The sequence below is a fragment of the Sebastes fasciatus genome, chromosome 1, assembly GCF_043250625.1.
Source record: "Sebastes fasciatus isolate fSebFas1 chromosome 1, fSebFas1.pri, whole genome shotgun sequence".
Taxonomy (NCBI): Eukaryota; Metazoa; Chordata; class Actinopteri; order Perciformes; family Sebastidae; genus Sebastes; species Sebastes fasciatus.
Window position 1 is genome coordinate 22,005,098 of NC_133795.1, and position 22,554 is coordinate 22,027,651.

The window sequence follows — 22,554 nt, forward strand, 5'->3', positions numbered from 1 at the left end:
AATCCATTTCTAAAAAAATAATCTACCAAGAGGTCTGAATATTTGGGTCTGGGATATTATTATTGATAACAAATGGAACATATCTACAGTGGGAATGCATATTGGAGGAGTTCAGTCATCCAACAGGTGGCAGTAATGTGCAACAACATGACTATCAACCAGAACACCACAGAAGAAATGTTAGATATCAGGCTCTCCAACAATGCTCATTAAATATGCATTAAAAAAAACAAAAAACAAAATAAAGAGAATCTGCAGAAGTTAAAATATAGGTATAAAATATGCATATATTGATTAATTATTTTTATTATTATTATTATTATTATTATGATTATTATAATTATTATATTGTTATTATGATTATGATTATTATTATTATTGTTATTGTTATATTGTTAGATATCAGGCTCTCCAACAATGCTCATTAAATATGCATTAAAAAAAAATAAAAATAAATAAAGAGAATCTGCAGAAGTTAAAATATAGGTATAAAATATGCATATATTGATTAATTATTTTTATTTTTATTATTATTATTATTATGATTATTATAATTATTATATTGTTATTATGATTATGATTATGATTATTATTGTTATATTGTTATTATTATTATTATATTGTTATTATTATTATTATTATTAGTTTATATTATATTATATATTTATATATATTTGTTGTATATTATATTATATTATTATATTTATTATTATTGTTTATTATTATTGATAACAGATGGAACATATCTACAGTGGGGATGCATATTGGAGGAGCTCAGTCCTCCAGCAGGTGTCAGTAATGAGCAACAACACGACTACCAACAGAAGCACCACAGAAGAAGAAGACGTCACCGACTGGTCGTGTAGTCTTAAGCTCTCTGATGGAAACTAGTCCACATCTATAATACCCCGTCAGCGGAGAAGGTAAAGAAGTGTTCCCTTGATAACATAAAGGTTCACTCAACGTGTTTGTTAAGTTAAACTAGCCGACTTCACGGCTGTTTACTGTCAGTTTAGGAGTCTTTGTTAGTTAGCTCTCAGTAGCTAGCCGGCTCATGCTAACATGCATGCTTCATTGACTGTCTGTCTGTGTCTGCTGAGTGTTTACACTCAATGGGAGACAAGGACATACCGTTATCTCACTGTTTCCACAGCTTCTGTTCGTTTCAATGATTACAGAGTTTGTGTTTCTGCTGCTGAGGTGGCTAACAAAGTAATGCAAGGCTGGGTTGTATGTCCAGATAACTCCCAACTGAGGAATCAATAACTTGTGTTGGTGTTTGCCTCCTCCAGTAGGATCCAGGTGGACTGTACATAGGAAGACATCAACACAGGGGTCCGACATGGCTGCTCCAACATTACAACAGCCCAGTTTCCTGCTGGTGAGTCTCTCTTTACTGACCTGACCTTCTTATACTGTCACACAGCTTGGTACTGATTCCCCCAGACTTTAGATGATCATGCAGAAGACTGAAAACCAGTTCCCATCCACATGATAATATAGAATAAAATGCATCCTTAATAATAATAATAATAATAATAATGAAAAAATGCCTCTACAATAACAAACAATTAAAGGGACTATTTGTAACTTTCAGAAATGCTTCTTAACAGCGACACCTGTGGCTGTGTCAGCGTCGGGCTCGCGCTTGCTCGCTCTCAATATACCTGAACGAGCATCACTCAAAACAGTGAGGCGACACACGTCAGCTAAAACCACAATATCACTCTATATTTCAGCTGCTTGGCAGTAATGTTAGCTGACCAGACGAAGGTCTCTCCATGAACATGATTTAGATCTGATCCTAGTGTTGGCTTTTCCTGCCTAAGTGCAGGCTGAGGCAGCTGGGCTCTCCAGCGTGTCTCCCTGCTCTCTCCGCCCGCAGCCGGAGAGAGCAGGGGAGACACAGGCACCCGGTCGGTAACGAGAAGACAACGTAAATCTCTGTAGAGCTCCGTCACTTCACAAGACACGGAAAACCTCTGTTGGTCTGGAGGAGCTGCAGCAGTTATTTCTGCACAAACGTCCCCTGTGCATTCACTAGATATTCTCAGAGCTAAACTAACTCTTCTGCAGTGTGTAGTGAGCGCGCGTTCACGTCTAGAGGTGGAGCGAGCTGAGCTGTCTGAGTGAAGGCGAGCAGGCAGAGGGGGAGGGTACAGCGGCTACACGCGAACGCGCATATGCGAGCGCGCATGTGTGACGACCCGCTACATTTATGCGCATACAAAGTTACAAATAGTCCCTTTAAGGAAACTGAAATATGTTTTTTATTTTTCCTTTTACCCTCCTTTAAAGTTTCCCCAAATAAAATACACTAAAAGTAATGGGTATAAAGGGTTTCAGTGAAAATCAACAAATGACTAGAATAACAAAATAAAGCCTGCAGGCGTTAGGCTATCGTGAGGCAAGCCAGATTCTTGCACAAATAGCACATAAACGTCCTAGTGCAGGTAACCCAATCGTTTTCCCAACTAGGATAGTCAACACTCTCAATAAGCAAAACACAAAGAGCACCGAATCTCAAAAGGGCCTAAAACAGACCAGAGTTTCTATAATAATACCCTTAGTGGATTAAGTATGTAACTTGTCTTCCATCTAAAACTAGCAAAAACAAGTCTATTTACTCTGATTCACAAACTGTGCTTATTCATGTGTTGTGATGTTTGCTCCAGGCCAATCTGAAAGCTGATTCGTCCACCAAACCTCTCCTGCATCGATGCCAAGACCTGGTGAAGATCATTGATGAATATCCTGCCAAGGTACTGTTACCTGTCCCACCACTGTCCTGTCTTTGCTTTATGTTGTGAATGGCAAATGTATTGTTCTTGCTATTAAAATGGGTTGATTAGAAGTAGAAGTACACATAGGCTGTATACTAGGACTGTCAGTCGATTAAGATATTTAATAGTGATTAATCATATTATATCATATTAATCCTACATTTATCTGTTCAAAATGTACCTTAAAAGGAGATTTGTCAAGTATTTAATACTCTGATCAACATGGGAGTGGACTAATATGCTTTCTTTTGCAAATGTATGTATATATTTATCATAGGAAATCAGTTAACAGCTCAAAACAATGACAAATATTGTCCAGAAACCCTCACAGGTACTACATTTAGCATTAAAAATATGCTCAAATTATAACATGGCAAACTGCAGCCCAACAGACAACAACAGCTGTCAGTGTGTCAGTGTGCTGACTTGACTCTGACTTTCCCAAAACTGCATGTGATTATCATAAAGTGGGCATGTCTGTAAAGGGGAGACTCGTGGGTACCCATAGAACCCATTTTCATTCACATATCTTGAGGTCAGAGGTCAAGGGACCTGTTTGAAAATGGCCATGCCAGTTTTTCTTCGCCAAAATTTAGCGTAAGTTTGAAGCGTTAATTAGCCTCCTTCGCGACATGCTAGTATGACATGGTTGGTACCAATGGATTCCTTAGGTTTTCTAGTTTTCATATGATGCCAGTATCTTCACTCTAGCTTTAAAAACTGAGCCCTCTACAACCTCCAAAAGATTGATTGTGTTAATGCATTAAAGAAGTTAGTGGCGTTAAAACGATTTTGCATTAACGTGTTATTGCATTAACTTTGATAACTCCACTGTATACATGTGGGTATGCAGGTGAATATAGATGTATAAGTGGGTACTGTTAAACCTGTATATGAGGAAGGGTATACATGTGTGTGTGTATATATATATAGTCCTGGAAGTGAAGTTGGAGGACTGAAAGTTTTCCTGAGCTCCTGAGTTACGACCCACAAGTACTGCAGCTTTTGAATACCTCTTTCTGTGCACATGCATAGATACAACACAAAATAAACTGGAAAAGGGTTTTACGTAAAAGCACCAAAAAGCTTTTGTACACTCTGCAATATTGCCTTTTCCAAATAAAACAAAAGTAAAATGGATTAATTGTTGCACTAAATGCAATTATGTAAAAATGACTGGCTGATACTTTACAATATTTAAAGACTTACTTGTACACTGGAACAACACATGCAGTCCCAGTACAGTGCAACATTTTCTATGCACTGTATAGCCGCTCTATGGTTGTTCTGTTTAGGCCGCACATAGTGTTTGAACAAGCTTACTGGCAAAAAAAAGAAAAGAATGCCCCTGGATTTGTACATGACACAGCAGCATTGCAGACTCAGTCAGCTGTTTGTCTCTTGACCAACCTCATGTGGTCTCTTGACAAACCGCTTATGTTAATGCTTGTTGTAGTATGAGGAGACAGCTGCTAGTACTATGACTCCTGAGTTTCACTTTCTTCACTTTCTCTTCAAAGGAAATTGTATTTTACTAACCCGAACCCTATGCATACAGAAAGATATGCACCGAATCCAACATAAAAGGTTGAATTGTTTTGCTCTGTATTAGAGACGTTTATGGTGATAGTGAAGTTGCAGATAACTCTTTCTGGACTTTCTTGTGTTCAGATGTCAGTTAGTACAATCAAAGATGCATAACCTTATGTGTTACAGACATTCATGCACCAAAATAGCACAGTATAAAATACATTACTGTTCCTCTTGGCTCCTCCACTGTGGACATTTGATGTTCTGCTTGAGAGCAGCTGTTGTGCTGTTGGCGCCTCAGCGAGTGACACAAAGGATGAGTGTGAGGCAGCAGTGGTACAGTCTGTGGGCTGCTTTGTTGTTTGTAACTTCAGTACCTAAAATGTCGCAGCGAGACAGTGGCCACAGTGTCTTTAGGACAGCACTGATCCATAAACATCTGCAATAAACTTTTACCGTAGTTAGATAGTCAGCAGATAGTTGTTTTGCTGATATGTCTGATGTCTGATTTTTTTGTTTTGTTGTAGAAAATAATAGAAGTGTAATTTCTTTCACTGTGCAATTAATATTTATTTCAGTAAACGTGGTGTATCTGAATCAGTGTGAAGCTTTATTTTCTCTTGCATGTCTTACCTCCCAGAAGTCAGAAGCTCCTGTCATTTTCAAAAAAGCATTAAAACTTGACAATCCGTAATTAAAATAGTATTTGAATTGGGGCTGTACCGAATAGTTCATTCATAACGTTGACATTTAAATTCCAAATCAACATTGGAATGCAGCAAAGCTTTTTTTTCTTTTTCTTTGCATGTCTATGCATTCTGTTTAAACACGGCATTTCTGTACAGTTACAGATAACAGGGTTCTTATGCAGTATGGAAAAGTATGGAATTTGATTTTAGTCATTTCCAGGCCTCGATAAGTCTAGAAAAAGGAAAAGAAAGTATGGAATAAATATTTTGTTTCCAGACTATTGCCCATATTTTGTTTTCTAGAATATAAAATCGTTTTTTCTAAAAAATGAGTCTGAATATTTGGGCCTGGAAAAGTATGGAATTTTACAATGGAAAATGTGTAGGAACCCTGAAATAAATATCAGGCTACACTAATATTATTAGTATTATACTATTTGTAGAATTAGATTCCAGTGGTGGCTGCCTAGGATTGTTTCAGGCTCACGTGATTTAAACATTTCCAATAAATCTACAGCGTTTTAAAGTCTAAAAGTCAACATGTTTGCTCTCCCGCTTGCTGTACATCTTTATTAATGGGGCGGTCTAGCAGCAATCTGTCAGCACCATAAAATACATTTATTTAACCACATTAACAAAAAGTAAAAAAAATTAGGGTGATGACATCATAAAATATGACAACAGATATTCAAAGCTTTATTAGAAAACCTCAACAGAAGTTTTGAATGTAAAAAAAGAAGACATTTAAATACTTCTTCTTCCAACACTTGCCAAGCAAGCATGTCGTTTTGTTGCAGCTCCGTGTTTCTTGATATCAGTTCATGATACAGTGTGAATGTGTGTTTCTCTTTAGGAGCTGCATGTGATTTTCCCCTGGCTGGTAGAGAGTGTGTTCGGCAGTCTGGACGGCATCATCGCTGGCTGGAACCTGCGACTTCTGCATTCACGGAGCAACGAGTACAACATTGTTCTGGAGTTTCTAAACCCCAGGTAGTTAACAGCTTCTTTACTGTTTGATCACATCAGCCAAGTTTAATTTTATTCATTGTGGGTTTAAAGAATCAAACATTGTTCTCATTGTCTCATCTGATTTTTTTTTTTCTTTTTTCAGTGGGCCGATGATGAAGCTCGTGTATAAGCTTCAAGCAGAAGAGTACAAATATGAAATACCTGTCAATTATCTCCCGGTAAGAACATTTATCTCTTCAGTGCCTGCGTTACCAGCTACACTTAGTGATACTCTCTACCTCCATTGTTTCCACTAGACATTAGTTCAGGCTTGGTGTATGAGAACAGCTTTTTAACATCTCTTTAACAATTATTTTAGAGCAAGCACTGGCATCCCATCTGCAATGTATGTTTGATGCAGGCACACTGCCCTACTCTCGCTAAATGCATTGGGCAGGTACACAAGGGAAAAAAAGCCTCTCATTTTCATTGCATGTTGGACGTTTTAGGTTTGTGCCAACTGTAACGAGCCTCTGTATCTAACCTCTCTGAGTACCTGTGCTTGTTTTCTAATTTTGTTCTCAAAGCCAAACTGAACTGCTAAGCTACATGCCTCCTGCAGAGTGTATTACTGAAAACAACGGAGGACCCACTGTGACTAGTAACAGAATGACCGCTGGCTAATAACGATCAATAAGGTTGTATTATGCAATTCAGACGTAGTGCATAGCTGCCACCGAATGAATGATGCGGAAACACCGATATCAATGCAGAGGTGTACTATTGACCCTTGTACTTATAGTGGGCAGTGATGCTGATAATATGATATGCTGATAAAAGTCTGTTTATTGTGAGGTCTAGGGTTAAAGGTATAATATGATATAAATTGAGTGTGTCTTGACTCTTGTTTAGATAAATGTGTCATCATGTGTGATGTAAAGAAATAAGAAAGTGACTGGCACATAATGAAATGTCCTTTCATTTAGTATTGGAAGCTATTACAGTTGAAGAATTGTAACTGGTATGTGTTTTGACAAAGTGTCGACCATATCCACCTCATCTTATTACATTACTATCCTTGCAGGGTCCTGTGAAGGCCTGCATCCAGCAGGGAGTCCTCCCAGACTGTCCGCTGTTCCACAACAAGCTGCAGTTCCCCCTCTCTGGTCTGCTGACTCTGAACCTTGCTCTCAGTATCCTTCCCAACACAGACACTAATCTGTCTGGGTCCTCTTTATGCTATTATGGAGGGATTGTCCATGATGAGTCAATGAATATTTGATTCTGATTGGTCAATCACGTCGTTCTACGGTCTGTTATTTCTTTATAGCAGACCGCTGCTATGTATAACAGACCGTTGCTATGGACGCAACTCTGATGTTGGACTCCCGGTCGAACAATTTTGTGTCAAATTATTGATTTCTTAAGTGAGTAGCTATGTAATAAGCGGGATAATGTGCAGCTAGCGGGTCGTTGTTGTGAAATAAACCCCTTCAAGGCTTCGCGTCGGGGTCCACATCCCCCTGTCTGGGTTTATTTCACAACAATGACCGGCTCGCTGTGCATTATCCCTTACATAGTAATAAGTGTTGTTCACTGAACTCTGTTTGGTATCTATTATTCTCAGTATACTGTATTTTGAACGCATTCAGCTCTTAAACCTTTTTTCCAAATCTATGTCAACAAATTTCATTGGTCACTTAATGTGCAAATATTTTTTTCATTAATTATTTAATCAATGAAATGTATAAAAAATTGTAAAAAAGATGCTGATGTCTTAAAATACCTTTTTTTTGTCCGACCAATAGATCAAACCCAAAAGATATTCATTTTCATATACGACAAGGAAAAGCAGCAAATCATCCAATTGGAGAAGCTGGATGATATTTTCTATATATATTACATCCATTTATACTATTCACAATTTTTGCTTGTTAAATAACTGAAACAATAAATCAATTATCAAAATAGTCGCCAAATGTTTTTTCAACTAATGGATTAACTAATCATTTCAGCTGTAATCTGTTGTCTAATTTGTCTTAAGATGTGACAGCTGCAGCTGTTTATTGTGTGACTTTCTAATAAGGACAACAGGAGGGTTCATTTAAGGCGAGGGGGGGAACAGACTTCACATCACTGTGCAGTTAGATTATTCCTTAACGCTCTGCAGATCCATTTGAATTCTTCATGTTCAATTTTGCCTCCTGTCTCATCACGCCAAAGGTGAGTATGCCAAAATACTATCAGTGATATTCTTAGTTAAGTGCATCTTGAAAAGTGTGAGCGCAATTCATCATTGTCTGCTTCAGCTTGTGCCAAGTGGTGGGCTGCTGAAGACAAGATTGTGGATTTATAAAAGTTTTCTTTTTAGATTAATCATTATAGTAAATAAGAAATAATTTGATGTGTCTGGCTGTTGTCTTAATGAGCCCAAACAGCTGCTGTATTATTTCTCACAGGGAGAACTGATCAATGAATGTGATCTGTATGTTTTCAGAGCTACCCCCAAGGCCAACATGGAAGCTCCACTGACAGTGCCTACTTTGTGCTCGTGGACACTTACCTCAAATACTTCCTCCCCACTGAAGGAAGTGTACCGCCTTCCCCTTTCTCTGACTCCAGAGGCTCTGTCACTGCACCTTCACCGAGGTATTTATAGCAAGAAAGGTTTGATAAATCTGTTAGTCATATCTGTCTGAAGATGTTAGCAAGAAGATGTGAAAATTAAGAGTGTTTTTTTTTTCATTTGCTTCATTTAAACGAACCTTTAGGTGAAGAAAATCTCAGTGGAGGCTGAATAATTGAATGTTTGACCCAGTATTACAACAAAATATTGTATAATCTCAAAATGTTTTATACTTCCACTCTCTTCCTACTTTCAATTCAACAGATCTTCCAGTGTTTCCTTTGCTGGTTACGGCGTTCACAGCCCCAGTCTCCTGAAACACCACATATTCCATCAACCGTCAGTTAACGCAGACCCCGCAGCCCAGGAGATCTGGAGGTCCGAAACACTGTTACAGGTAAGACACAAATCAATACATTTACAGTGCAATAAAATGATTCACAAGTTCATTTCAAAATGATTTATAACGAGGTTTTGTGTTCTCAAAGTGAAAGATTCTAGAAATGCTTTCAATATCATAAAAATAAAAAACAATAAAAACCTCAAAATACAAAAAAAGAATATTGAATATGTTTTAACGATGCTGGTTCTAGTGTTTGAACTGTATGAAATTAAGCGTGTGTGTGTTTATCCTAAGATGTGTGTGGAGATCTGGCTCCATCACTACTCCTTAGAGATGTACCAGAAGCTGCAGTCTCCTCAAGTGAAGGTAAGAGAAATATTCACCTCCCACTCCCCTCACCCTCCTCTCCCATGCACTAGAGCACCGCACGGCTGGCTGTTGACTGGCTGACCACAACCCCTCCCCCCCATACACATACACACACATACACACACACACACACACACACACACACACACACACACACACACACACACACACACACACACACACTTCCATTATGTGGGAGCAAGCCCGGGGTGGGAAAATGGGGTGCTGGCCAGCAGCCACCTTTGCACCTGACCAGCTACAGTTAGGAGATCCTACTCTAAAGCTATGTGCTTCAGCTCTGTGTTGAAGCTTCAAACTGTTCGATACAGCCCTACTTAGTTATACAGAATCATTTTTCATGTTTTAGTTAAGCTTAGGAGTAAAAAAATTTATTGTTTTTTTCCACTATTGAAGGACAACTCCACCCATTAACCCTGTGACCATGCTGCTAGCAGCCACATTTCTACACACATGTTAAAGATCAGCAGCATATTTTACAAAAGCACAAAGAGACATGAATCCGCTGACTGAAGTTAAAAGGTTTCTTGAGTTGGTTACAGTGTGAATGCACAGCAGGTATCCTTGTTTGGAAGCGTCTAGCTTATATTTGAGATGTTTGTAACATTTCCTTTTATAGCGTATAAAAGAGTAGCTGCAGAGTAAAGCTACTGCATTTAGGGATTTGGCATGTGTTCCCTGTAGTAGTGCTTTTGCTTCCTTTCACATCCTCTGCATGCTGGCATGTCCGTGTCACCAAGTGTTTGTTTTGTTGGTGCGTTCTGTGTGAAACACCACCATAAAGCCACAACACGGTGAAGGGTTCTGGAGACATAGTAGAGGGTGCACACAGTTAATCGGATCCCCTTTAATGGCTTCAAACATTCTCATGTCAAGGATCTCAAAGCAGAGATGCTCCACTTTACCTCCTGTAATGTTGTTTTTTTTTATCAACAAAAGTGAAGTTTTGAGATGTTTGACTCTGTGGTTCTGTTGAAATGCCCGTCTGTCAGGTCTGCTGGTGTTGCTTGTGTATCATGCAGCACTCTGACCTCCATACAATCCGCTGTTGTATATTGTACTCAGCATTCATTGCAGTGTGATCAGATGAACCTGCAGGGTGATTTAGGTCAGCCTGCAAAATAATCTTTAAATATTCTCCTTTTTGAAACTTCAGAATAACACAGTTTAGGAAGTAATATCTTGTATTACACAAAAAACATGGAGATGAAATAAAGAGGCAGGATTTGTTCCAGAAGCTTAAAGCTACATTGAACCTTGAGTCTAAAATATGAGCACTGCAGAACTGTTGTCCGCTTGTTAAAGCTGCAGCACATCAAATAAAGGCAGAGATTCAATTTCCCATTCTGAATATGTTATGATATGTTAATGTAGTATTTAATATACTGAAGGTTAGGTTGCCCACCCATCAAAAGCATTCTCAGTGCGACTTTATGCTGGTGTTGGTTGTTCCTTTACCTGCACTGTACCTGCCCTATAGTCATTTACAGTATATTGCATGGTTAGTGCGATGCCAAAATGTACTACACACTTACTTATCCACCCAACAACACTGTTTCCTCAGTATTTATGTGGCAGTATTTTTGTCTGTAGTTACTTCAAGATGTAAAGTAATGGAGTATTTATTATTTAGTTAAGATTGGTTATTTTCATTATTGATTAATCTGACACTGACAGTTATTTTCTAAATCAATTGATTAGTCGTTTGGTCTATGAAACATCAAAACACAATGCAAAATGCTCAGTTTCTTTTTGGACCTCAAGGTGACGTCTTCAGATGTCTTGATTTGTCCGACCAACAGTCCAAAACCTAAAGATGTTGAGTTTATTATAATGTAAGAGAAGGAAAAACAACAAATCCTCACCTTTTAGGAGCTGGACCTGTTTAATGGCATTTGTGCTTGAAAAAAAAAAAAAATGAAATGAAAAAATGTATTACTGCTCCATAAGGCTGCATAGGAAACAGTGAAGTAGACTCCTCGTGTAGCATGCTGACCAATCGCCTGCATCGTAAACATTACAGTTTTTGTGAAGTGTACTTCTCCTGTACTAAATGCTCCCCCTTTAACATATGTTAACCACTGCGTTGAGTTATTGTGTTGTGTTCTGTGAAGAGTGGACTTCAACTGCAAGATTTTGACCCAAACTAAACTGGAAGCTTGATCTCATTATATATGTTATAGATTAGTATAGATATATAGATTTGACAGTTTTATTTGTGCAAAACAAAATCTTATAGTTTTGAGTTCACTCTGATGATATTAAACATTAGGGATGGGAATGATTAAAGCTGCAAAATGATGTATTAAATGTTAATATATGCATCTGGATATATGGTGGAGTATTGTAAAACACACAAACTGGCAGTCACACTTTTTTATTTTTTATTTTGAAAAATGAATATGCTTGTCCAGTCATCTTAGTTGATATTGCCAATAGAGTGTTGCAGGAATGAATCCTAAAACCCCCAAATGAGTCAGCATTTTAGCACTTCCGGTTCCTTCATCTGGAAGTCAATGGGTAGTTTTAGTTAGATGCCTGAAATAAGGTCTGTGATTAACACAAGCTGAACGTTTTGCTCTGCGACATAAAATACGTCAGTAAATACCCCACTTGTGAACTTTGAAGCCTTAATGTGTCTTTAAAAAAGCGGTTGCTAACAAGTGGCTAAATGAGACTACTAAGCGTCATCACGCCGACTCGTCTGCCTTTACAGCCTTGTTGTGTATTCTCGCACTCATGCAACTGTGGTGTAGTTTGTTTATAGCCTAAAGTTAGCTTTTTACTTCTGGTGATTCCATTCACAGTTTAAAAATCCTGAAAGTGGTGTTCATTTTTGAAGATTATCTTGCTGAACAAAACGTATAAGTATCATAAATGTGTGTTTGCTGCAGAGCTTATTTTCTGCAATAATCCAAAACCCATTGGCTTTTTGTTGAGGGAACCAGGGTGATGCTAACTTCCTGGTTGGCCTACAAAAATACGTCATCCCTGGATCACTCTACAGTCAGTGCATTGACAGTAATGCATTTTTCCATGCTAGCTCTCCATTACTGCTTTTAGAAGTTGTGATTTGTTTTGACAGACAGCAGTCTGATTCCCATCCCTAGGACCATGTGTTCCCCTCTGTGTGGAGTTTAGGAAAGGCCTGTGCATCCTTCCCCAGCAGTTACAGCATTGTGTTCCCACAGTCAACATGTTCTTTTTGTTTGTCCCCCCTCCTGTTTTTTGCTCCTTTCTTTCTGAATGTTTTTGGCCAATTGTTTTCGTCTGGTTGCACTCTCCTTTTTCGCTGCCACCTTATTCTTCTGTTCTCATGTGTACCTTCCTCCTGCCACTTTTCCTTTTCCTTTCTCCTTTTCCTCTCTTATTGCCACTTTTCCTCTTCTTCTCTCTCTCTCTCTCTCTCTTCACTGTTGTCCCTGCACCTTTTGTTGTTGTCTTTCCTCTTCCTCATCTTCCTCTCCCTCCTGGTGGTTACGGGTGAACAGCTGGCGCTGCTGCAGTACCGCCTCAGTATGTCCAGCATGCCGTGCCAACCTTACGCCCCACCAGGCTCTGGGACCCTCCACACCTACCAAGTACTTTTACCTTTTCATACACCCCCGCCCCTCTGGGGCCTCCTGGAGGTAAACCTCAGTCAGTTAAGGTCAAAGTCAAGGATACTTCTCTCATATTGACTAACACAGTGAGACATTGTCCCTCCAGTCACCAGCCTGATGCTGGCAGATATTAGCTACGGATCATTACTTACACATTATGGCTAGTTCTATTATTTCTAAAAAACTCCCCAACCCAAATGATTAGACAATCCAGCCTTATTAAATGGCAGTAGTTCACTATTCATCTCAACCTCTTGTTTACCTTTAAGTCAGGAATTAGTTCTCCTTTTTAATGAGCTTGACTTTAAAATGTAGTCAGGTTTAATGGCTGACTGTTGAAAGAGGCCTTTTGTCAATCTTTTCATTAGGGATGCACCAATCCGATACTGATATCGGATATCGGGCTGATACCATCTTAAACAGTTTGATCGGGTATCAAACTATTCAATTCAATTCTATGTTTATGTCTTATTACACATGTGCATACTACGTCATGCGTCAGAAGCACGCTGGTAGACAGCATAGCTGAGGGCGCTAACGATAAATATCGCAGCTGTTTGGAGGGTTTTCATGCACGCTACGCCAACAAGTTCTACGGCTACTTGCAATATCTGCAAAGCCAGCGTTTCGAGGAGTGGCAGTATCACTGAAAAATATAACATAACCAACTTAATCAAGCACATCCCGAAGCATCATGCCATAGAATTCCACAAATTTTGAAGATTGCTTACCAAGTTAGTCGTTGGTTTACACCGATTTATTATTTAAATAATAAATAACAATGCAGTAAATTTATATGTATGTATTTATTTGTTACATTTTGTTTAAGAAAGCAATGTTTAAGCCATAACACATAAAAGAATGATCCCAGTCACTTCCACACAGTGAGGCATGTCGCTTATTAATTAAAGGTTATATTGATAACATTTTTATGTAGACGAATAAAAGTATGGCTTTTCCTAAAAAAAAGAAAATGTTATATTGTGAATTAATCATTTAAAACATTTCGACGGGTCCAAAATGAATGTTTACATCTGTGGAAGATATCTGACGTTCGGTTCCCACTTCTCACAAGGCTTGAGAGCCAATAATATAACAGCGTTGGTATCACGTGGTCTCTCTGTGTTGTCAGCTATCAAGTTGGCGGTTAGTGTGGAAAAAAAACCTGATGTTTAATGGTAAGTGCCTAGCAACCACTTGCTGTGAAGTGAATGCAATGAAACAGGGAGGGAGAATGTGACATCCAGTGACTGAATGTTATCAATAGCACCTTTAAACGCTGGTATTGATCGTTACTCGGTATCGGAAAAGTCGGATCGGTGTATCCCTACTTTTCATGTGCGGATCCACAAGCAGCAGTTTGATTCTAACCCCCAATTAGAGAAACCAGAGGTTACGTTATAGGCCCAAAATGTTGCTCCTCTGTTTCCTATTTGAGGCCTTCAATCCGACTGTATGCTGTGAATCTCGACAGAGAAGTATCCTTGACGTGAAAAGTAATGCTGGAATGCAGCTTTTGAATCGGAATCTTTGAGCAATTTTATTGGTTTTGATTTTGTTTCTCTTTTTGCTGTTTGTGTTTTTTAAATGCATGCTTTTTACACTTAATCTGGTGTGCTTTGTTGCTTTACATGTTAATGTGGGTGATAAATGTTTCTTTCTATTGACTCTATTGCTCTAAGTAAAGCAAAAGATACTACTACATCTTGAACAATCTATATTTACATGCCAGTCATAAAATCATTTAATTATTAGAGGTATATGTTCTTAGCTTAAATTCACATTGAACCTACGTCACAGAGGTAAGGCTTGTGTTTGCTTGCATTATAAGAAACATTGCATCATTTAGACAAAGCAGCTTTGCTTTAAGCAGCTACTGGAGCACTGAGGTCCCACCTTTCATTCTGTCCCTCAGTGTGTCATTTATTAAAATGTAATTTGATCCTTACATTTTAATAAATCACGGTGTGATAATTTCAAAATGAATGATTGAAAATCTTTAAAATTATCATCATATATACTGTATAACCACATCAGTATCAAATGACTAAATTATATATATCATAGGCTGAGTGTTCATATAACGTTTAACGTCTAGGGCTGGGCAATACGGACAAAACGTTGTACTTGAGTGCAAAATGATCAGTTTTAAGTGAAATTATAGAGAAAAAAAAGAACAAATATTGGCCTAGCCTATATCGCGATAGAGACGATATAGAAATATATATACGATAGACATTGTTATAACGTTTTGACGATATATACCCAGCCCTAAAGCCAGCATCTTTTTGCAATTGTTCCCCAATGCCCAAAGAGGAGAGACTGCAAACTGACAGAAGAAGCTCTGCACCCAGCATCTGTTTTCAGAGCGCTTTGACTTTTTTGTGTGGCCAGACAGAATTATTATTATTGGGATAAATTCAAAGGAATGTGTTAGTTGCAGACATGTGTGTCCCTACCAAGTTGTACTGGTGTGGAAAGGGTGCCAACTGAAGATAAAATGATTTTTATTAAAAATAGAATCCATACTTGAACGGTAAGAATGCTCAGATGAAATAACCAGATGTTGAGTATCAGCAGCGGTTCATACTAACACAGACCAGTCAGATAGAAGCACCAGTACACAGAGCAGCTCCAGTCTCTCCCAGTAATACTGGACAAACCATATGATTGATAGGCGTGAGACCTCTGTACTCTAAAGAATAGAAAATGCGCTGAGCCTTTGGTGATAGTTTGGCTGCTTTTGGACTGGGGTGCATTATGATTGGCTGCTTTTGAAATTGGGGGCTGGTTGGGTTTCATGTATCTGTGCAGCACTTTGTGACTGGTTGTCTCTCCAGGAACCCTTCACCCCGACCGAGGAGCACGTGCTGGTGGTGCGTCTCCTGGTGAAACATCTGCATGCCTTCTCCAACAGCCTGAAGCCTGAGCAGCTGTCCTCCTCGCCCTCAGCACACTCGCACACTCACACCAGCCCGCTGGAGGAGTTCAAGAGGTCAGCTTCATCATACATGCTGCTGTCAGACTCTTTATGGCGTTGTCTACTACCTCAGTGCTTTACACCATTTCATGACCTGTTGACGTCATCAAGTAAAGCAGAGCTCTTGATTCATTTTGTGAACCTGTTTTTACTTTGACTTTACTTTGTCTTGTTCTCTATTGGATGTTCACTTTTTCCTGCCCATATAAAAGAAGTGTTTACATACTATATGTATTATGGAATTCACCCTTCCTCTCGCCTACAGAGTGGTGGTGCAGCGCTTTGTGCAACAGAAACTCTACCTGTTTCTCCAGCATTGCTTCGGTCACTGGCCTCTGGATGCTTCGTTCAGAGCGGTAGGTCTCACCCCAAATACATATTTATTTATATTTACATTTCTGCATTTTTAACCTTCAACTACAGTCTTCTGCTATTAGGAGTCAGAGCTTGTTGTTTGGTTCCTTGTTCACTGGTGCTTCAGCTCTGCATAGACCTTTCCAGCAGGGAACCCACTCCCCCCCATAGCCATCTAATTGATCCACCATTTCATACAGAAGTGTAACAGTACAACACGTTTTCATTTCTCAGTTATTGCAACAAACAGCCTGAGGTAAGGAGTGAGAAGTTCAGAGTCGTGCCTTCTAACTACAGAATGATTATTTCAGCTATAAAGCTGTAGAAACACACATTGTTTCAGCATTTAGTTTGTTGTTAAGAGAGTGTATAATCTCTGTGTTTAGGTTTTAGAGACATGGCTGAGCTACATCCAACCGTGGAGATACACGGGGGAGAAGACCAACCCTCAGCCAGACCAGAACAGAACAGTACCTGACAAATGGTGAGTGTGATATCTTAGTCTTTTGGCTTAGATGTAGACACCTTTTCTGGAATAATCCAACATGCAGTGGTCCTCATTTTCCTACAAACATGAATTAAACAGAAAAATACTAAAAAAATACATACAGAAATGACCTGTGTTGGTATATATGGTGATTATTGAAGATGATACGCAGGTGATGATTATTGAGGTGACAATGGCGTATCGACTGTAGTCAATTAGTTTCTGACATTATCTTTCTCTTTTACAGGGAGTCGTTTGTTCAGGAGAACCTGCTCATGTATACGAAGCTCTTCCAGGTGTTGTTGAACAGAGCCGTGAGGACGGATCTGGTTAATGCCAAAAATGCACTGATGGTCTTCAGGGTTGCCAAAGTCTTCTCTCAGCCAAACCTCGCTGAGATGATCCAGAAAGGTGAGGACAGAAATGCAAACAACACAAAGGCATGCTATCACAGACAGTGTTTTTTATAATCAATCAATTTAATCTCTGTATTTTATATTAGGATATTTTATTTGTGAAAGTATTGTGAAAGGAATGCCCCTTTCTTTATATCATATGAAGTTGTTGCTACTTCACATGGAAGCCCTGAGAGGCAAGTGAGAAAAAAATATCTGATCTAAATTGTTTTCTCTTAAATTGTTTATTTAATTTAGATCAAACTTGGAAATCTTTTTTTTTCTCGCTTGTCTTGAGAACAGAAATGATTGTTTAAAAAACATTAAATGTTTTTTACATCAACCAAATCAAACAAGGATTAAGTGAGATGTCGTACAACAGACAGGTTTGAGCCACAGAACTTTTTCATCTCTTGACATCAACAACTCTACAACTCTATCCCATCTTTTGTTTTTCATGCACAGCTAGCACACTGGTATAAATAAGATGACATTTTACTGCTGAAAGGATTTATCGACTAGTCGAAAGAAAAAAAATACCAAAGATTCTTTGAGTTTGGGTCTGTTGGTCAGTCATAAAAATAATCTGAAGACGTCACCTTGGGCTCTGGGAAAATGTGATGGGCATTTGTCACTTTTTCTGAAAGTTTGTAAACCAACAATTAATTGAGAATATAATCAGCCAATTAATCAGTATGAAAATAATCTTTAGTTTCAACCCCAGACTGTGAATAAAAGGGAAAGTATATCTAGTATATACGAACAAACTAAACCATACATCTCACCAGGAGAGCAGTTGTTTCTGGAGCCAGAGCACGTCCTCCACCACCGACAACCCCGCGGCTACCTGACGCCGAACCAAGGAGGCAGCTTCCTGTCGTCACGGCAGCGGGTGGTGACAGACATGGTGTTCAGGGTGAAGAGCCACGTCTATGCTTTGGAAGGCCAGGACTGCCAGTACAAACAGATGTTTGGCACTGAGCTCAGAGGAGCGGTGAGTTTAGTCATCACAGGGCTTTTTCTTTGAGATTTAAATCTGTGTTGCCATCCAGAAGGTTCTGTTAAACTCAGAGTTTTACTTTGGCAGGGGACTAAATGGTTAATCATAACATAATTAGAAGTCATTCTTAAATCATTGTGGTGGCTCAAAGTCAAATTTCTTTTTGCAGGTCATGAAGTTAATCCAGATAATTGCACAAGCCAGACGGACAGCCAAGAGGATATCGGATCACTCCAACGAGGTGGCGGCCAACAACTCGTTCCTGTCCTGGTTTGGGATGGGCCCTTCTGATCTCAACAACACCTTCTCCGGGGCCGAGCCAGAGGAGAGCGGTGAATGTTTGAAAAAGACCCACGAGTTCCTGGACAGAGCTTTGGAGAACTTGTGTCAAATCTTCAAGGTCAGATTAGTTCCACTGTTTAGTTTAGTTTTCCTGTGTTTTTATTTCCTCCCAGTAAACATTCAATATTCCATTCATTGGCATACGTATAATGTTTGTATTTCTACTTATTATATCGAGCTTTGCAGGTATTTGGTCATGAAACAAAGTATTGGACACAATTTAGATTTATCATCATCGGGTCAAAATTCCAAAGACTAACCCGTATCTGGTATATTAAGTAGGGCTGTCAAACGATCGTGATTAATTGCAAATTAATCATACATTTTTTTATATGTTCAAAATGTACCTTAAAGGGAGATTTGTCAAGTATTTAATATTCTATTTATCAATCATCAATTATCAACATAAAAGTTGGCAAATATGCTGTTTTATGCAAATGTATGTATATATTAATTATTGGAAATCAATTAACACGAAACAATGACACATATTGTCACAAGTTTGAAGCGTTATTTAACCTCCTTCACAAAGAGCTAATGTGACATGGTTGGCACCAATGGATTCCTTAGGTTTTTGTAGTTTCATATGATGCCAGTATCTTCCCGCCAGCTTTTAAACTGAGCCCGGTACAACCTCCGGAAGATCGATTGCGTTAATGCGTTAAAAGAAATGAGTGGCGTTAGCTTGTTATTATTCAGTAAACTCTGACAGCCCTAATATTAAGCCCTGTTTTTGACCACAATAACTTTCCCCCGGAACTAAGAACCTTTTGAGGAACTCATTGCGTTTCGACTGCAGTGACCAGGGTCTAAACTTTCGGAACTTTCGGGGTGGAGTTTGCAGGGATGACCCTCGCTGATTGGTGAAATACACACACAGCGCAACTGCTGAAGCAGCTTCAACTCGTTTGCCGCTTCAATCATAGACAAGGAAGTACTCTAGTATTGATTTAGGACCATTTTAGGACGAGGGGAGAACATTTCTCTTTGATTGATAACATAGAAAGTAAAGTTGGAATCTGCTGTCAGAGCGATCACGAGGGCGAGCGGTAACATTAGAAGAGGGAGACGTAGCGCGGTGGTGCTGTGAATGAGAGAGAGAAAAGTTATTTTCTGATTGTTTCACGATGGTTACGTTCTAAAGCACAAAACAATTACCATCAAACACTCAACAGATGATTTACTGTTGAGACAGATGCTCTTAGTTTCATTTTCCTCTATCTATCTTACATTATTTGATGATGTAAATGAAACAATGTGTTATTGCCAACAGAAAGTGCCGAACATTCAGAGAAACTTTTCCGTTACTTAAAACCATCCTGACTGTTGGTGTTCACCTGGTTAATTGTTTTGAATGTCTTTGTTTTGTAGCTGAACCAAGGGCAGCTGAGTCAGCTTATATCCAACCTGGGCTCTTCTGAGGATGATGGCAACTGCAAGCAGCTGCCAGACTGCGTCCAGGGAGAGAACGGACTTATTCTAACTGACCTGGGCAGGAGTCAGGTTAGTATTTCAAATTATCGTACAAGAGAAGGAGGGCGTGTATTAGAACTGTGGGCCAAGCAGCAAACACTTAAACCCTGACATTGTGTGTGTGTGTGTGTGTGTCCTTTTGTGCAGATCATAAGTGGTCTGCGCAGGTTTGACATTCAGTATCAAGGAGACCCAGAGCTCCAGCCCATTAGGAGCTACGAGAACGCCCTGCTGGTCAGGCTTTTCTACAGGATCTCTTCTCTGGTTAATGACAGGGTAAGTGGTGTCTGGAGGTAGCTGTCACTTATCAATGAAACCAGTAAATTGTTAATCACAACTACATTTGTTCATATCTCCCACAGTTCGGAGGGCACATGTATGCACTGTGCTCACGTCCAGACTTCCTGGGTCGCCTGGGTCGTCACTACTTGGCGGATCCTGATTCTGGCACAAAACTGAAGCAGAGCCCGTTATCCCGGCGGACGTTAGAGAGGCACCGCCAGCCGAGGCTGAGCCTGCGTCTGCTGGCCAGCTACAGGGTGATGCTGATGCTGCTGCTCTTCTACGCCTTTGGAGCCATCCTGTCGTTTGGCCCCGTATCCAGCACTCTGCTCATCCTCACAGGGGGGTTCCTGTACGGACTCTTCATGACGCTGTTCGGAGACAAACTGAAAACACACTAGCCGAGCCACAGGGGTTCCTACACACGTCAGAAACATGCACATATTGAATGTGATCAGGTCCAAATTGGAATGTTTTGCAAAAAAGTGTGTGACGTCTTGAGTGGTCCCATCAATGTATGACGAATTTGTATGTTATTGATCTTGGGCTGCAATTAACGATTGTTTTATAATCGATTAATCTGCCATTGTCATTTTCTCAAATAATAATTTTTCAAATCTAATCAAGTCTAAAATATTAAAGAGGACCTATTATGCTTATTTTGTGTGCATACTTGTATTTTGGGGTTTACATGCTTTAATGTTAAAAAGACACAGCTGCAGCACCTCTTTTCACCGTCTGTCTGAAACGCTCCGTTTGAGCTCCTGCCCCGCCCCCCTCCTGAAAAGCCCAGTCTGCTCTGATTGGTCAGCTGGTCCACCGTTGTGATTGATCAACCAAATCAAACTCTCTGGACTCTGCTCGAACTAGCTTTATTTGAGGGCGTGCCAAACTAGCTAGGCAAAGTGTGTTACTTGGTGACATCACCACGTTACGGAAGAAAAGGCAAGCGAGACGTTTGAGGCAGTTCAGGAGCAGTGTTTCCTTTGGAGAGAGTACCTTCCTTTTTATGTGGACTTTGGGTTTTGTAACTTTGCAGACTTTTTACATGCACAAAAAACCGATGTAACACACTAAAAGAAAGGGAAGAAGCACAAACGCATAATAGGTCCTCTTTAAATGTGCTATAATGTAAAGACGAGGATAAACAGCCAACTTTCACATTTTAAAAGCTTAAACATGAAAATATTGGATCTTTTAAAACATGACTTAATATGATTAATTAATTATCAAAAGTTTCTGATACAGTTTCTGTGGATGGACTGATTAATTGACTTATCATTGCAGCCGGATATTGATCCCTGTACAGATGAAATATATTAGCTTGTTACCACCTGCTACGGCGAAGTCAGAGCCAGAGTCGACGTCGGTAAGGAATAATCCTGTTATCCTCATGAGGTCCACAGTGATATGGCCTACTGTAGTCTAATGTGTGGTCTATTTCTGAACATTGAACAGACTCTTCAGGTATCCAGGACTCTAAAGGGACAGCATTTTGAAACGGGACGTGTAGGAACCCTGTTGGCAGTAGACTGGCAGCTCTTTTTTTTTCTTGCTTTTGATATGACTGCTTAACTGTTTTAAATGTGGCTCATAAAACCCTGTAAATAATTACAGAGCGTTGGTGCTCTGTTTGTAGGGCGATTTCTTTTGTTCAAAAAGCATCTGAAAACAGATGCAGGCCAAATCATCCAATGTAATAAAACTGACTCTTTTTCTCATTGAGAGCTGAATGCATTTTTGTCCAAAAGACTCAATAAACCGTTGCACTAGTTTGTAGTTCAGTCGGCCTTATTCATTCATTGCTGACTACTATTTTGACCCACAAAAAGAAAAATATCCAATCCAAGATCTGCTTGCTTTTTCTCAAACATCCCCCTGCTGATGAAGACAGTGAGATGTGGTTAAAGTTGTAAGTGGACCTTGAGTTAAGATTAGTTTCATGGGCTGTATTGGTTTTAGACAAGTAAGATAACATGATTACTTATCTATACAATTTTAAAGTACTTCCATTTTCTGCTACTTTATACTTCTCCACTACATGTCAGAGGTAGATATTGTACTTTTTACTCCACTACATTTGTCTTAACAGCTTTAGTCACTCTTTTAATATCTAGTATCTTTTCTAGATTACAGTTCCCTTCCTGTCCAGTGAAAACCATGTATCTCCAGATGTGTTGAATGTTTGTGATAAACTGAAGGATGAAGTTTTCCTTTGTGTGGTGAAAAAATCCTACTTCTTAACCCCTGTGTTGTCTTAACTTTCTGTATACACCAGTTGTCCTAAGGGTCAAAAATGACCCGCCTTCACTAAACCCCTAAAATAAAGCAGC

At 39.3% G+C, this 22,554-nt stretch overlaps 1 protein-coding gene across 5 annotated transcripts; it reads left to right on the forward strand.

Annotated features, from left to right (window-relative positions):
- Positions 1-784: 784 nt before the first annotated feature.
- Positions 785-21,994, forward strand: smpd4 (sphingomyelin phosphodiesterase 4). Of its 5 annotated transcripts, none has more exons than XM_074636968.1 (20): positions 785-923; positions 1,293-1,381; positions 2,676-2,762; positions 5,856-5,992; positions 6,114-6,189; positions 7,035-7,143; positions 8,121-8,173; positions 8,448-8,599; positions 8,841-8,973; positions 9,214-9,285; positions 12,798-12,935; positions 15,749-15,903; positions 16,154-16,244; positions 16,629-16,726; positions 16,977-17,140; positions 17,913-18,118; positions 18,294-18,524; positions 19,838-19,969; positions 20,087-20,215; positions 20,302-21,994. In XM_074636968.1, the coding sequence occupies exons 2-20, from the start codon at positions 1,343-1,345 to the stop codon at positions 20,620-20,622; spliced, it is 2,523 nt and encodes an 840-aa protein (XP_074493069.1). In that variant the 5' UTR covers positions 785-923; positions 1,293-1,342; the 3' UTR covers positions 20,623-21,994. The 5 variants fall into 5 exon arrangements, with proteins under 5 accessions (XP_074493069.1, XP_074493081.1, XP_074493091.1 ...); XM_074636980.1 differs by having other exon boundaries at positions 12,798-12,887; XM_074636973.1 differs by having other exon boundaries at positions 792-923; positions 1,296-1,381.
- Positions 21,995-22,554: the final 560 nt, after the last annotated feature.

Bases quoted from the DNA above. Each gene is read 5' to 3' on its own strand.
- smpd4 (XM_074636968.1), top strand. From the start codon at position 1,343: ATGGCTGCTCCAACATTACAACAGCCCAGTTTCCTGCTG. The intron at 8,174-8,447 runs GTGAGTATGCCA...GTATGTTTTCAG, and splicing joins CCTGTCTCATCACGCCAAAG to AGCTACCCCCAAGGCCAACA. The intron at 9,286-12,797 runs GTAAGAGAAATA...ACGGGTGAACAG, and splicing joins TGCAGTCTCCTCAAGTGAAG to CTGGCGCTGCTGCAGTACCG.